The sequence below is a fragment of the Jatropha curcas genome, chromosome 7 (genome assembly GCF_041381405.1).
Source record: "Jatropha curcas cultivar XTBG-Jc1 chromosome 7, XTBG_Jcur_1.0, whole genome shotgun sequence".
In the NCBI taxonomy this organism is placed as follows: domain Eukaryota; kingdom Viridiplantae; phylum Streptophyta; class Magnoliopsida; order Malpighiales; family Euphorbiaceae; genus Jatropha; species Jatropha curcas.
This window is the reverse complement of record NC_143157.1, coordinates 29,444,365-29,459,184: the sequence shown is the minus strand read 5'-3', so window position 1 is coordinate 29,459,184 and position 14,820 is coordinate 29,444,365. Positions and strand designations below refer to the sequence as shown.

Here is a 14,820-nt window from a genome sequence, read left to right as displayed (position 1 = left end):
TTGAGATTTGGTTCAATGGCATGGGTACTTTGGTCCGAGAACGGAATTCACATGCATCACACGTGACTTTTCCTTTTTCTTTTAGAGATATAACCCGAGACGTGGCTAGACATACGACGTCGTTGCTTCATATTGTTCTCCTCTCCGGTCTCACCTCTGCTATTTTTCAGTTTTCGCAGCAGACGATGCCAGTGAAATGGTAAGCGTCAAAATCCTGAAAAGAAAAGCAAATTAGACTTGGTTTTGATTGGATATATTGTCGAGTTCCGAATTCAAATTTGTTTGTATAGGGTTTTGCATTGGCAACCGAATGCGGGAACAACCGTGAACACGCAAATCCTCAATGAAGTGTCGCAGTGCGTGGAGAGCATTAACGGAGTTAAAGAAGGGAGGTGGAAAGCTACTCTCACCTCCTATAAACCCATGGTTCGAGGTCAATCTAATTACCTTCTTAGTTTTTCTCCATTAAAGATTAAATTTGTAAAATTTGATTTTAATTTGATGACCAGACCAGTCGCAAATTGCGGAATTCCCACGAGATTTCTTGGGGATTTCTCTGCCGGAGCAGCCAAACAAGTACTATTTCATGATCCGGGGTCAAAGGCTCGTTGTGGAGTCAGATTCATCGATTCAGAACATAATGGAGAAACTTCAGTCTTACAAATCCAGGGTCGCGCTTCTTTTTGAGGTTACCTTCGTTAAGTTACTGGTCTAATGGATTGTTTTCACTTTTTACTTGATTTATAAAATCCTTTTTTTTTTTTTTTTGGGCAATTATGAGTATTTAGGGGTTCCAGTATCAACTTGGGGACTTTCAGTTGAGGGTGGGGAAGGTTGTTCCAAGTCATTCTGAGAACTTGAGAGGAATTGTCATGGAGGTAATGGACTTGCATTCTTCAATTCTAAGATAAATTGGGAAAATTTTGTACCCTTGAAGCTATTTTGTCGTTTATTTGATTATTATTTGCTTTCTGTGGATATTCTGATGTGCTTGTGGAATCAATGTATATCTAGGGCTTTGATTTCATATCTATGCAAATTTAATCTAAATCGTATAGGGATTTTAAGTTTGTAGGGATTGAAATAAAAGCCATAGCATTTTGTTCATTATCTGGTTGACATAAAGGATTTTCAGACTGATCATAATCATATACTTCATTTTGGTTAAAAACTTAAAATATAAGCCTTTTTAGCTGAAATATAATTTTTTGGTTGAATTCCTAGATTGTTTATGCACCAGATGGAAACAGAATACAAAAATGATCGTTGTGGGGATGGAAGAGAACTCAGCAGAATAATCTATTTTGTCTATTTCAACAGAATTTATAATGTGGCTTTGATCTAGTGATTCAGCATCATTCAAATTATGATGTCAAGTTGAAGCAGATCTCTCTCTCTCTCGCACACACCATTGCCCATACCTATGCTTTAAGTGTTATTGACCATTGCTTGTTGAAACTTGGTTGTTAAAACCATGATTAGTTCTAATAGTACTTGTTCCTTTGAAGGTGGAGTATCTCCCCATATCCTCAATGGAGAAGGGAAGGCAAGTCATGGAAGAATTTTTTGATATATGGCAAGAGGCAATCTCAAAAAGATCATTACCTGGTCATTTTATGCACATAGAACCTAACTTTGCTGAGTATGGTCTGTTGGATCAGTATAGTTCACAACACACAGCTGTGCAGTATGCTACTGTTGTGGCTCAACTGATTGCAACACAGTCGGTACAAGCAACTAGAAATTAGGAAGTCGTTATTTGTACTTTTTTTTACAATTAACCACCTCTTTGGAAGTTAAATACGATTGCTTTGCCAATTTCTTAACTCAGTTGTTTATCTCATTTGGTATATCAGTGAGAAAGATAAGATCTATAAACCTGATTAGATGCTTTTTATTCAATCCTTACACTATATAAGGTATTCTTGCTACAATACTGTTTACATTTACATGCAACATCTACTGTAAGCACTGAAAGGTTTTGTTAACCAGGCATTACCCAGTTTTGGTTGCCTGTGCTTGTTTCAAGAACATAAGAGGGTCTCCCTGTTGAGATGGTGGATAATGAAAGAAGAGGCATATGGCTGAGATATCATCCATTGCGATGCCCCGTTTCTTATATTTCCATGCGCGAGCAGCACATTGCACCAACCTTTTAGCTGATTTTTCCCGGTCTGGTGTTGAAGAAACAATCTGCACTGCTTCTTGGTTGGAAATAACATCCCATAGCTGAACAGAACAGAACAAAACAAAACAGAGCCTCGAAAATTAGACAGATTTGATTTTTTATTACTTTTAAATTATCCTAAGCTCTCTAATTAGCTGCCAACCAAAACCTTCAAATTATGGAAGAAAATGTGTACCCCGTCTGTTGCCAAAATGACAAACTGATCTCTGCTTGTTATGCTTCTCTGCGTCACATCAGGTATGGAAATAAGCCCAAAATCTTTTACGCAGTAGTCACCAAAGGCTCTCGATAACGCTAGTCCTGGTCTTTTTCCATTAGGCATCCAGACCCTATAAACCCCCGGCTCATCCGGTAAACAGAACACTCGACCTTTTGACTGTGTAATTCGTTCAGCCTCCTCTACAACCACCATTAACAGAAAACAAATTTTCAGGTAACAAAATGTTGATATAGATAATCTGAACTTTATATTAAAAGGAGGGAGAGAAAGCACTAACGGGGTAAATTAGGTTTGAAATCAATGGTAAGCTGAAGTGGCACCAAACTTCCATCCTCAGAAGTCGTCGCTAATACAGCCCGAGAATCGCCAACGTTCGCTATAACAAGATGTTCACCCTGAAGCCAAAATTATTTTTTAGGCAAAAATTTCTACCTATGCAACTAATAATTAGATAATTACACTACCTGTTTGACGATTGTTAAACCTGTAGTTCCACTGCAAAAGGCATCAATCCCAGGATTCTGCTTAAGTTCCTGGTCAATGACAGCATAAGTTTTCAAGTAGGCTTGCTTCCAAACATCAAATTGATGGAGGTCTCTATCCAATTCCATTTCGAAATCCTTGTCGATTGATGTCAATGCAAGAGTTTCCTGCCAATTGCATAGCAAAGAAGAAGGGACAGATTCTCTCACTCTTTTTGAAACAACATGTCCCCATGGTCCATGCCCATCAAAAATCCCACAGAAGATCATGTCCTCTTGGCATCCAAATTCCTACCAAATATTCAATAATTAGCATTTCATATTTAACATTTAATGTGAGAGTGACATAGTATTATAGGTATACCTCCCACACAATCAAGCAATCTTGATTAATTCCTTTTTGGCCTCTTTTGGAGCAAACTGAGGCGAAATTATTTGACTTGTTGGACTTGACAATGCCTGAGCAACTCAACATCAACTCATTCTTCTTTGCATCCTTAGCCAAAGAATCTGCTGCTTCTTTTCCAACGTCTTTTTGGGCGTTTCTTCCTTTCTTTATTGACACTGTTCTAGCAAATCCATCGAAAATAGATGGAAAAGGCGCCATTTCTTTTACAACCTGATCATCAAACGACAAATCCAATCGACGGTTTAATTACTGTGTGGCAAACTTGTAGGAACGTTAAGGTTTGCTCCATTCACAGGAATTCCTATATATATATTATGAATTCTCAAACACAGGAATCAAAACATACAACAGAAGCAAAATCAAAATTGGATACGTTAATCTTAAAGTTGATCAATAAGAGATGTAATATAAAGAAAAGAAGTATACAAAACCTTGTCCTTATGTGGCTTGGTTCCGGAGAAAGACAGTCACCTTTGTCCGACCGGCCGGGATCTGTTTTGACGCCGGCAAGCTGATTTAATACTTAGATATTCAAAGGTTCCTTCTCGTTGCTTATACTCCATTTCCTATCTTCTTCCAGCTTTTCAAGTTCTTAACTACGTGATGCGTTATGTATGGCTTTACAGCAACTGTAAGTTGGATTGTGAAATGACTGCAGAGCCATTGCTCTTTCTTTGTAACGAAATGAATAAGAAACGGGTATTTTGGACCTTCTATAGAGCTAGAGGTTTAAGATTTGCGTCATGGACGTGTGTAGTTTAACATACCAGTTGTGAATTAGACAATGATTGATCACATTGATCCAAAGCTTAATATCTATATTCTAAAGGTAGGTCGGTCTTGTCGACCTTCTTATCCCGCATCAGAAAAATCATAGCCTACATATAATAAATTAATAAAATTCACCGATCTCTCATCTAATCAGCAATTGTCTAAATGTGAAAATTTTATAATTATAGAGTGACTAAGAGCTTATATTTTTTTTTTAAAAAAAAATATTCTTAAATCTTATAATTAATTTCATAATTAAAGTCAAGATTAAAGTTTGAATAGTTTAATTTTTATATTTAACTAATAAATAAATAAACGTCGGTCAAAAACAATATGATATAGCCATATGATGAGGGAAGATTGTTAGAGAATTGATTAAATTAAAGAAATAGATGTGGCTGGAAGATCACGGCAATAAAATTGTAATATCTTGGAAAGCTGTTAATGAGAAATAATTAAAAAAAAAAATCTTAAATAAATGTTTGATTGCGAAAGGTTTTTTGAATTAAAAAGAGAGTTTATGCGTAGGTGTAACAAACCAATAAGTAATGAAAATATTATGATATCATATCTTAAAATTCACAAAAAGCTTATTCAATTGAAAGGGCCGGTTTGGTGCTCGTATGACATAATTGTATTACAGCTCCTATGAAGATACGAAACTCGTGGCTAATAATTAACTTGTCAATTTGGTGGACCATGGAATTTAGGTGGTCAAACATTACAGATGAGTACGACCCTAGACATTTACAGCCATAAACAGTGGCTGTCACAATTTGGTAGCATATGCACATTATTGGAATGTCAATTAGGAAAAGTAGAAGAATATTTTGAGTATTAATTAATAATTCTCACTTCAAACTAGGTTTTAGTTTGTTCCAGGCCTCCAGGCACCACAGATCATTTAGATTAGAAAAAATCAAAAATTCCCAAAAAATGAAAGGAAATAGTATTGAAAGTATAAATTTAAATTTGGTACAACAGTGGTCATAATATTACACTCCTTGAGAGGCGAACATAAATAGAGACCCCTATTTTCCTTTACATTTACCTGAAACTCTCTGTTTTTATCTATATGCATTTTTCTTTCAAAGAAAAAAAATAATGCAAATTTGGTTAAAATTTTTGTGAAAAAAGACAGGCGTCATTTCCTATAGCTGACGGTGCAGATGATAGATTTCCACTCCAAGCTCAAACGTTGGCGTGGGGGTGGGGCTGCTGATCAATAATTTAGATGACCATCATCAACTACTCCATGATTAGTAAAAAACATGAGATGCATAATATTCGCTCTCATTAAATACAGGTCTTAAATCTTCCTTGCTCATGAAATCCAAAGGCAAAGAAACAAGATGTCCACGTACTGCTTGCAATCTTTCCATGGGATCAGTTTTTTCAATCTCTCCATTTTGGTAAGATTCAAGCTTTTGAGGGGCAATTCCTAAATCAATGGTCGTGTGGTTAAGCTTATCCTTCCAAAAGGCCATGCTTTGTCTAAGTGCAGCTCTGTAAGTACGTGATTATTAGCAAACCAAATAGAAAGAAACTAAGGGCTGATAAAAAAAAAATGGGAATGTAGATAGTATACGTACCTGGAGTGTATAAGATCATTGGGAATGCAGGAAAAGACGTCCTGGTAGATTGTGGTATTTGTCTGTCAAATGAATCACCAGCACATGATTATTAATTTGAGACCAAATTCAGTAAAAATACATTGCAACCACTTCGTATGGGGTTCAATTTGCCAAGTTAGACACAACATGGCCTCTTAACATGCTGTGACAAATTTGCAAATAACAAACTGATTTCAAAGCCATGAACAGGTTGGATCCACAGTTTAACTGTGGTCAGAGATCTGTAACTTTCCCCTCAAAATATACATGGGAAATTCTCCAGGATAAGCAACAACTCATTTTATGTTAAAAATTATTTTTTCAGCTACTCTATGTAACTGCTTATTCGAGTGTTTCCTAACAGTCACATATTTGTGATCAGTACAGATCAGAGATTTCCAAGAAACTGGCAACTCAAAAGTTCTTCCACTGACACAAGCAAGGGGAATCTGGTGGTATGCATGGGGATTGGGGTGCATAGCATATGCTACACATTAGCCTGCCAGATATACAATACAAGTATATATGACATTATGATTTGCCTTATCAAGCAAATCTTTTACTCCCCTTGTACCAGGAAAACTTAAAATATTTGAAAATTGATTACTCTTGAAAAATCATATAGTTTTGCTTCACCTTTGCAGTTGCAACCCACATGTCTTTGTAAGTTGAATCAATTATTGGGTCCATTATTCGACTCATCTGAGATGAAAAGGAAAAAATGAAAGAACAGTTTCAGCAGAAAACCAAACTAATGCAGAAGTTTACTATTATCTATCTGTATTAACATTTCTTCAATTTTCTGGGAGTTAATATTTCTGAAGTTATGCATACTAACCTCTTTGGCATGACGACCAAGGTGTTCAGACCACAACGAAAGGCGGAGACTTAAAGAAAATTTTCCAGCTTTCCAAGGCTTCCCTCCCATTGATGAGTCAACGAACTCTTTGTCTTCGATAAGTATGCCAATCTAACAGAAAGGATTTTTCAGCAAATCAGAGGCTCATTCACAATCAATAAAAAATATCCTCATAGAGGACACAAGTAAATCTCACAAGAGTCTATGGTTTACACCGTATCCTAGGACAGCAAAGAAAAATGAAAGCCAGGTACATATTTAAATGTAAATTCAATTGATGCATGATTTCCCAACCAGAAGAAAACATAATTGTTGCAAACAGATCATTAAATTACGTGATACCTCAGAATCTCGTGAACCGAGCAAACTCCTATCATTAATATTAGCAGATCCGATCAAAGTTGCGCAATCGTCAATAATCATGATTTTACTATGCACATATACCTGCATATACAATTGGAAGTATGCATATATAAATTCAGAGGTACTAAGGGAGTAAGAACATATAGAACCTTGGCATGCTACATCACCAAGATGTTGCAAATTATTGCATGATGCATAAAAATGGCACTAGCCAATGAATAAAAAGTATGCATGCAAGTCAATACCTGACTGGTGGCTACTGGACCACCTTCAAAAAGTTGACCATGAGCTCTAAGACCATAAAAAGAAATATAATCGTGTGTTTTTGGTCCTAGAACATCAAATAGATTATGCAATATAGAACGATGCCCTCTGCAAATGGTTCTATATTGCCAATGCATTATAGCTCTCACAGATGCAGCACCACTATCATCCAAACCTCCCTGTAAAACTAAAAATTCAGTAAACGAAAAAAATTAAATACCCAAATTTTAAATTAAAAGTAATCAGATGAGATTTTTGAACCTGGAAACCAGGAATCAGAGGTATTACAACAATAACCCTGAAACACTTGTTATCATTGTATGCTCTCATAATACGCCTATATAATGATTCTAAAACCCGATTCCTTATAATTTCATCTCCAGAAAGACCTGATATAAAAAATTGATTCTGGGAAAGGGGCCCAAGAATCAAGCAACAGTCAGAAAAAGGAACAATAATTGAGACTTTGGCAAGCCTTTTTAACCTCAAAAGTTTGAAAATTCCATGAATAAGGAAAAACTTAAATCAAAGTAAAATGCATGTGAATCTGTGAACAAGCATTCAAGTGTATATCTGTATGTATAAGGTTACTAAAATAAAATGTTTTAGGTCATTCATAAAATAAGTAAATTATCCAAAAGTCATGGTAAAATCCTTGTTGATCTGATCATCGATATCACAAAACCATTACACTACTTGAAGCTCGCAAAACAAGTGTCCTGCCACTTCACCCAATATAGATGGCAATTATTATACCTAATATTCTCTCCTTATTTTATCTATCTATTTAATATGCTAATTGGCATGTAGCACCAATGCATTTGTTAGAGCTTAGAGAAGTCAGGTGAAGAGTATGAGAAGGAAGCTGAAGATAATTTGGTAATGTACAAGCAGCATCCTATAGGCAAAAAATAAGTCTGCTGAGTTAATAGCATAATGCTAGCCTGTGGTTCCTTTTGCCATTCTGCCTCTCCTAACCATTTTGTTAAATGTTAAACAGCTCCTTTAAACACAGCATCTATCCTTGTCATGAATTGTCATTTTTCCCCTTCAAGTAACTCTAATCCACTCTTTCTTGCATCTAATTCAGAAAGTCCCGCTCCCAGTGACTGGCAAACTAGTTAAAGAAGCAGTTGGGTAAAAGAAGTAGAATAATTCTCTCCAGTATCCCTTATGATTAACAGGAAATGAACCACATATAATCTCTTTCCCAAGACTGGATGGTTCCAAAATATTTTCCATAAGTGTCATCCAACAGTCTAGAAGATGTGATAGTTTGTGAGTTAATCATTTGGTGGAAAGTGAGTCACATTCACTGAAAGTTTCAATAATATAATCTATAAAACAGGATACCTCAATATATATAAAATGTTCTGCTTTCTCAATGAGAGAGCGATAAGCACAGTGAATACTCTCTTCAACTTGACTTGTTCCAGCAGACCACTGGCTCACACTCCTTATAACCTGAAAATGAGAGGTCATCATTTAAAGGAGAGCATATAGACTACATTTTTTGGATAAAGAATAAACTTATAAGTCATAACATAGCTGAAACAACAATAGTGGAAAAAAAAAAATCAATATTACTGTGACTAAAAGCAAATTTCTTAATATTCATGGTTTGGACAAAAATATAAGAATTGTCTACTGCCACCCACCTGACAACGGCAAGAAGTACGGGGACCAACTTGCCCAGTTTCATCTTGAAAACCAACCTGATCTCCCCGTTCCTGTGTTTCCCACCAATCTAAATCTGAAGTTTTCGTCCCATTCTGTGGCAATAAATCTGAAGCCATTTTTGCATGAAGATCCAATACACTATGGTCATCCACAAAGCCTTTCATTGGCATATCAGCACCAACATGATCAGTTTTGGATTTTCGGAAAGCAAGAGAGAGACTCCTCCCAGGAGGAGAGTCCAACCCATTTAATTTTGGGCCTCCGTCAGAATCATCTAGCCCTTCAGCTTCTTGAGGCAAAAGCAGGGGGATATCTTGTGAAGATGATCTAGAGGAAAAGGAATCCTGCCTTTTAATTACTTTAGAATCATCTTCAACATCCGTAATTTCAGCCTCCAACTCTCTGCTGCTTCCCCTATAGTGTGGAATAACCATGTGCTGCTGAGGCATAAGCAGTGGGATTGCTTCCTCATAAGGAGCTTTATTTCTCTGTACAAATGCAAATTTATATTTTACATATTGCAAGGTTGCTACAAACTTTTCTGGAAGAACCAGACAGATTTAAGGTAATGATTGACCTTTGCATAGTTCCAACGCTGAACAAAATGTCTAGCTATATCCCGACATGAGGGTCCCCATAGGGCACAGTGCACATCATGCCAAGGCATTCGAGGATATTTTCTACGATCCAGTTCATCTTTCATTGTATCTTCCCATGAATTTGGTTCAGACTCCCTACAATGCAATTGAATGTTCATCATATTAATCTGTAAATGCTTCTAAACAACTAACCAATGTTCAGACTGGGTAGTCCGTTGATTAGTTTCACCGACATTCAAGAGAATTTCATATTTCAAAGTTTTTCAGTTCCTGCCTATAATATTTGAATAATAAATGATGTTCTCTGCATTGGCAAGACATGAAATAAAATACATTAAAAGCTAAACTCTAAGCATTACTCTTTGATTGCATGTTCCTTCAAATGCATATGCACGCACTTTTCATCATATTAAGCTTGAATAATCCTGTTAATACAACTTCAAGGACAGTCTGTTAACTGTAGAACAGGAGAATGACAATAGATGCAGGATAAGTTCAAAGTAACCGAGATAGATCACTTGCATTTCATTATGTATCCCTTGACAAATTTCCACTGAACATTCTTCACTAAAGAATTAACTTACCTTGGATTATAATAGTCCTTTCCAGGCCAGAGAAGAGGAGGGCAGTCACCCACTCTGTGTTCACGTGTATCGTAACGGCCAAAGCACAAATCCAGTCCTCCAATAAAGCAAATATGATGATCAACAATGACAAGTTTTTCATGGTGGGACCTGTATTAACCAAAACATACCTCAGAAACAGAAGAAATCCATTCAAACAAGGAAAATAGCAAAAAATTTAGTACTCAGTAGAACTTTTAAAATAGTTTCCAAAAATGCATACCAAAGGTAAACACCACTAGAGAAGTGGTCAGGATATCGCAAAACCCTAACATTCTCATGAATGCTGAGAAGCTTTCTCTTGCTATACACACTGTTGATTTTGAGAGCAAGAGCCACCTCTTTATAGAGAAGAATGTATATCTGCATCCACGAGATTTACATTTTAACACAAAATCATCAAACAGAATCAGAAACAGGTATCGAAAGGATTCATCAGTCAACGAGGTTCCTTTTTACATATTGCTGCATTTTATGGTTTCTCTCAATGTTTCTGACACCTAAATTTAACTTCTAGATACAGTTTGGTATCAAGGCGCCTTAGCTCATCTAAGATTATTAGCAGTTGTTATATCATTCTGCTCAATGCAAGAACAGCCTTTTCTACTGCAAAATCTTACTAGGATAAATGTAAATATATGGAGAAAACATAGAATATGTCAACATGAACAGTCAGCATTTTATGCTCAACCTGCAACTAGTATGCCGGTAACCCAAGACCTCTAAAAATGCACCTTCACATAATTTGATTCGGTCAGAAAATCCCATGTGGTGGCAAAATGTTTTCTACCATTCATCCAAAGGGTATTTTTCAATCAAGAGGTAACTTGTCTAGACTACAGGATTTATGTCCATAAAAATGGTTCACAAGTCACAAACCAATCACCTTTAGTTCAAGATAACTTTTATAAATTAAATGATAGATATTTTCACAAATAATGAAAAATAATAAACTATTCTTATAAGCAATGGCGGCAGTAGTGATAATAAACGAAATGACAAGTACCTGAACTCCTTGTTTAGCTTTGGCTTCCAGCAAAGCATCAAGCCTAGATGAAGCATGAGCATGAAAAGGACGGCGCAGATAAAGTTCTGGGCACAGCCACCACCCACAAATAAATATCTGCATAAAAAATTCAATAATCTAACAGATACTTTGAATTAAAGAGCAGAGTAACTAATGTTTAGTAGAGCTGAATCCTTTGTGCTTGAGCGGCAAAAGACGGACCTCTGATTTAGCATCCTCAATTGATGAAGCAATAGCATTGAAAGCTGCACTACCATCTATAAACCATTGAGCCTGACTACCATCTTCAGTCAAGCCTCTGGGAGGAGCAAATGAGCCAAATCGATGAGGATGACACCAACCTTCAGGAGGTCTAAGACCAGCATCATTAATGGCAGCAACCCAATCTTTAACTCTAGCACCATTCTTGGTTCTTAACTTTATGCTCCGAACACCACATACGACCTTTGAAGTTTCCAATCATCTGTTAGCGAGTGCAATAATCTATAACGTATCATTATAGATACCAGATAACTATGTGCGAAAAGGTAGCATCAATCACACACTGGAACAATTTACTCAGTCACTGGTACTCTATGTATCATTTTCTCATTTCTCTATTGGTGAATAGACCATATAAGCCCTAAAGCCAACTTGTTCGGGGGAAGAACTGTAAATCTGGAGAGAGTTTGGAAATGAGTTGTAGCAAGGTAGAGAGACCAGATTCCAAGTGGCAGTTTCCAAGTTTCATATTTTCTAGTGTCTATGCAAAACCTAAAAAGGCATGATTGGTTGAGTTTCACATAGAGTTTCTAAAGGTTTTATCAAAGAATAAGAGAGATTACTTGGTTAGATCACAAGAGATAGTCCTAAATTACAAGAGTCAACTATCCTGTGCATAAAAGCTTTCCATAATTAGACATTCAATTCTTGAGGAAATACAAAGACTTAAAAATTCCTTCTAAACTATTTTACTGTGGTTTGCCTTACCACTTCTCTCAAAAACATGCCAACTTGAATATTTAGTCAGACACTAACACACAGAAAGAGCGCATGCCATCAGCAAATCAAGAAGATATTGGTAGCTTTTCAAGTATTATATATCAGGAATTCCTTTCATTCAATAAACTCAGCAGACACCTAAGCCAGGATACACAATTATCAGCAGAGCACTAGGGTTGCCCATTACAAAAACATTGTCATTAAAACTGTAAGACGGATGCCGAGAAAAAAAGTTTAATTGAATCCCAGGAACACAGTACAAATAAAGAGAAATCATCCACCAGCAATGAAAACGATGCATTGGCTGCTTACCTTGAATGCATGACGTAAGGGATTCCGTTCCTTTGTTTCCACTGCTAACGCTATTCGACCCTCGCCACTACCATCTGAAGCTGGTAGAACATCAAAAACAATTATATCCAGAGGTTTGGCATCAAAAGGATCGGCCAGCAGGGCCAAGAATCCGGGTTTCAATACAGCCCACACCTGTACAAAATCATAAACCGGGAAATGTGTGATTCCTCCTAATTGAGAATCTATACCTTAATCTGAGGAATATTCAGCATTAACTCTCTCTCTCTCTCTCTCTCTCTCTCCCTCTCTCTCTCTCTCTCTCTCTCTATATATATATATATATATATATATAACTAAAAAATTACGGACGGTTCAGCACCATACTTCAAGCCTACAAGGTTGTGTTACCTTCTGCCAGTTGTCATTACAGCAACTGAACCAATGGCAAGCACAACATTTCCCAGAATCATCATTACTTGGAAGTTTTGGTAAGTGCCTGGCCATTACGTAGTCTTCTTTTAGCTTAGGACCATATTCTGGAGAAAATGACAATTTTGAGACCTCCAAAAATTTGCATACCTACAATACAAATCGACCATTGTGAAGGCTGAAGGGCACATATAAACAATAGCATGGTAAGGAATACAGATGAAGAAAACATTTCAAATGCTAAGCAATTTGCAATCCAAAAACATTAAAAATTCAGAATAAGAAAAGGCAGTCAAATTGCTGAACTCTAACAACCAAGGGTTTTGACCTATCTACAATAATAACGAGCTAATTTTGATGTCTGCAGTTCATATGGTTTATCATCACATGACACAGAGAGCGAAAATACCATCCAAACACAAACAGTACTCAGAAACATTTCAAAGCTTACCTCTCGGGAGTTGACAATATCCAAGTTTCCTAAAAAGTGATTCAAATATTCTTGCATTGCAACCTTTGCTCTGTCGGACATGGAATACTGTCTCCCCAAGGCTGGACGAATAACTGGCAAGGCAGCACTCGATGGGACATCTCTGAACAAAAAATCCACCTGTAAGAACTATAAGAATCACAAGTTTACAACAAAGAAGGTCATATTCCACGTTTTTTGTCATCTTAACATGTGAGACTAATCACCTGTTTTTAGAACTTTCATCGTTATGCAGAGGAACAGTGTCATCGTCAGGATCATAATCATCATGCACCACTGGAGCATGATCTCCTATTCCTAGATTTTGAAGCCATTCTTTAACCTTTAATATAATGTTCCAATGAAAAGTACATCAAAACCACACAACTCCCAAAAAAATGTGAATACACGAAAAGCTAAAAGGTGCAATAACGTAAACCAAAGATTTAAAGGTACTATCATTTTGCACATACCTGCTCCTGTTTCTCATGAATTTCCTCAATAAAAGCTCGTCTCTTCAGTGCAAAATGTAAATAGAACACCTGCGCTGCCTTCTTCAATAACTGCCATTTGAACTAGTGATGGAAAAAAGTGCAAAACGTTAACATCCAAAAATAAATTCCAGAAACAGATGATTTTTAGAAAAATACAAAACACTCTAATGATAAAAGTTTAAAGGAACTAAGTAGACTCCAAAAGCCAAAGGCCTTTCCAAATTGAATAATAGAATCAACTTCAATAAGAAATCCACAAAATACATAAAATAATAGTTTATAGAGACAAATTCGTGCCTGCTTGTACTGAAACTCGATAGTGTAAGATAGAAGTACGGGACTAATATCGCCTGCATCGGGTCTAGACACGGAGACGATGGTAGCCTTTGGCAACTCCTCGAAAATTCTAGTGGACTCCGGGGCGATACCCGAGAAAGAGAAAAACGAAGACATCATTGATGGCTGATGATGTTGCTGGTGGTGATGCGGCGTCGTTGACGGTTCGGATTGCATTTGGACGTAGCGAGGACCACTAGTCGCTCCCATTAACTGCTCCGACGATGCCATTCGATATACAGTTTAGTTTGTAATTGGATTTGGTCTCTGAAGAATTGAGATTAAGAGAGAGAGAGGTTAGTCGTTTTGGATAGATTAGTTTCCTTGGATCTAACTAAATGAAATATTATTTGGTTAGTTTCGAGCTTAGAAACAAATTTTAAACACGAAAAGTGCGTCAAATCTGGAAAGGTTGAGAGAGAAAGAATTGGTTGGTTTCTAGCTTTCGAGTTCTTAAAACAAGCAACACGAGAGAGAGAGGGACGTCAAATCTGGTGGTCGCTTTGATATTGCCGTATTTCTATGTGGGTTGTAGATGGTCCGATTTTTAAGAAAACGGACCTTTTTTTATTTTTTTATGTTTTTCCAATGAGCGCATGGACTAAGCGTCGATCAATTTTATCAATTGGGCACCCATGTACTACTGTACAATGTATTAGTTAATTCTTTTAAAAAAGAATAAAAAAAAGGGCTTTCTGACTTGTGCTATTAATAATAGT

At 36.6% G+C, this 14,820-nt stretch overlaps 3 protein-coding genes across 5 annotated transcripts; 1 reads left to right on the top strand and 2 right to left on the bottom strand.

The window, feature by feature from the left end:
* Positions 1–56: 56 nt before the first annotated feature.
* On the top strand, positions 57–1,826 carry LOC105643476 (mediator of RNA polymerase II transcription subunit 20a). The gene is made up of 5 exons (XM_012228605.4): positions 57–199; positions 291–433; positions 510–688; positions 789–878; positions 1,509–1,826. Exons 1-5 carry the CDS (start codon positions 186–188, stop codon positions 1,746–1,748), a joined length of 666 nt encoding a protein of 221 aa, XP_012083995.1. The 5' UTR covers positions 57–185; the 3' UTR covers positions 1,749–1,826.
* Positions 1,827–1,870: 44 nt separating this feature from the next.
* LOC105643477 (Protein phosphatase 2C family protein) lies at positions 1,871–4,065 on the bottom strand. Its single transcript, XM_012228607.4, has 6 exons — positions 3,731–4,065; positions 3,255–3,509; positions 2,873–3,181; positions 2,686–2,803; positions 2,364–2,587; positions 1,871–2,229 (listed from the first exon to the last, which is right to left on the bottom strand). The coding sequence occupies exons 2-6, from the start codon at positions 3,495–3,497 to the stop codon at positions 1,996–1,998; spliced, it is 1,128 nt and encodes a 375-aa protein (XP_012083997.1). The 5' UTR covers positions 3,498–3,509; positions 3,731–4,065; the 3' UTR covers positions 1,871–1,995.
* A 931-nt stretch (positions 4,066–4,996) lies between these two features.
* On the bottom strand, positions 4,997–14,615 carry PLDP1 (phospholipase D P1). Of its 3 annotated transcripts, XM_012228604.4 has the most exons (20): positions 14,063–14,615; positions 13,745–13,846; positions 13,499–13,614; positions 13,254–13,395; positions 12,782–12,952; positions 12,392–12,565; positions 11,300–11,542; positions 11,078–11,194; positions 10,295–10,434; positions 10,033–10,182; positions 9,427–9,583; positions 8,828–9,337; positions 8,523–8,633; positions 7,431–7,577; positions 7,151–7,348; positions 6,885–6,986; positions 6,522–6,653; positions 6,320–6,385; positions 5,663–5,724; positions 4,997–5,576 (listed from the first exon to the last, which is right to left on the bottom strand). In XM_012228604.4, the coding sequence occupies exons 1-20, from the start codon at positions 14,330–14,332 to the stop codon at positions 5,330–5,332; spliced, it is 3,357 nt and encodes a 1,118-aa protein (XP_012083994.1). In that variant the 5' UTR covers positions 14,333–14,615; the 3' UTR covers positions 4,997–5,329. The 3 variants fall into 3 exon arrangements, with proteins under 3 accessions (XP_012083994.1, XP_020538653.1, XP_020538654.1); XM_020682994.2 differs by lacking the exons at positions 13,745–13,846; positions 14,063–14,615 and having other exon boundaries at positions 13,254–13,421; positions 13,499–13,589; XM_020682995.2 differs by lacking the exons at positions 13,745–13,846; positions 14,063–14,615 and having other exon boundaries at positions 13,254–13,412; positions 13,499–13,588.
* Positions 14,616–14,820: the final 205 nt, after the last annotated feature.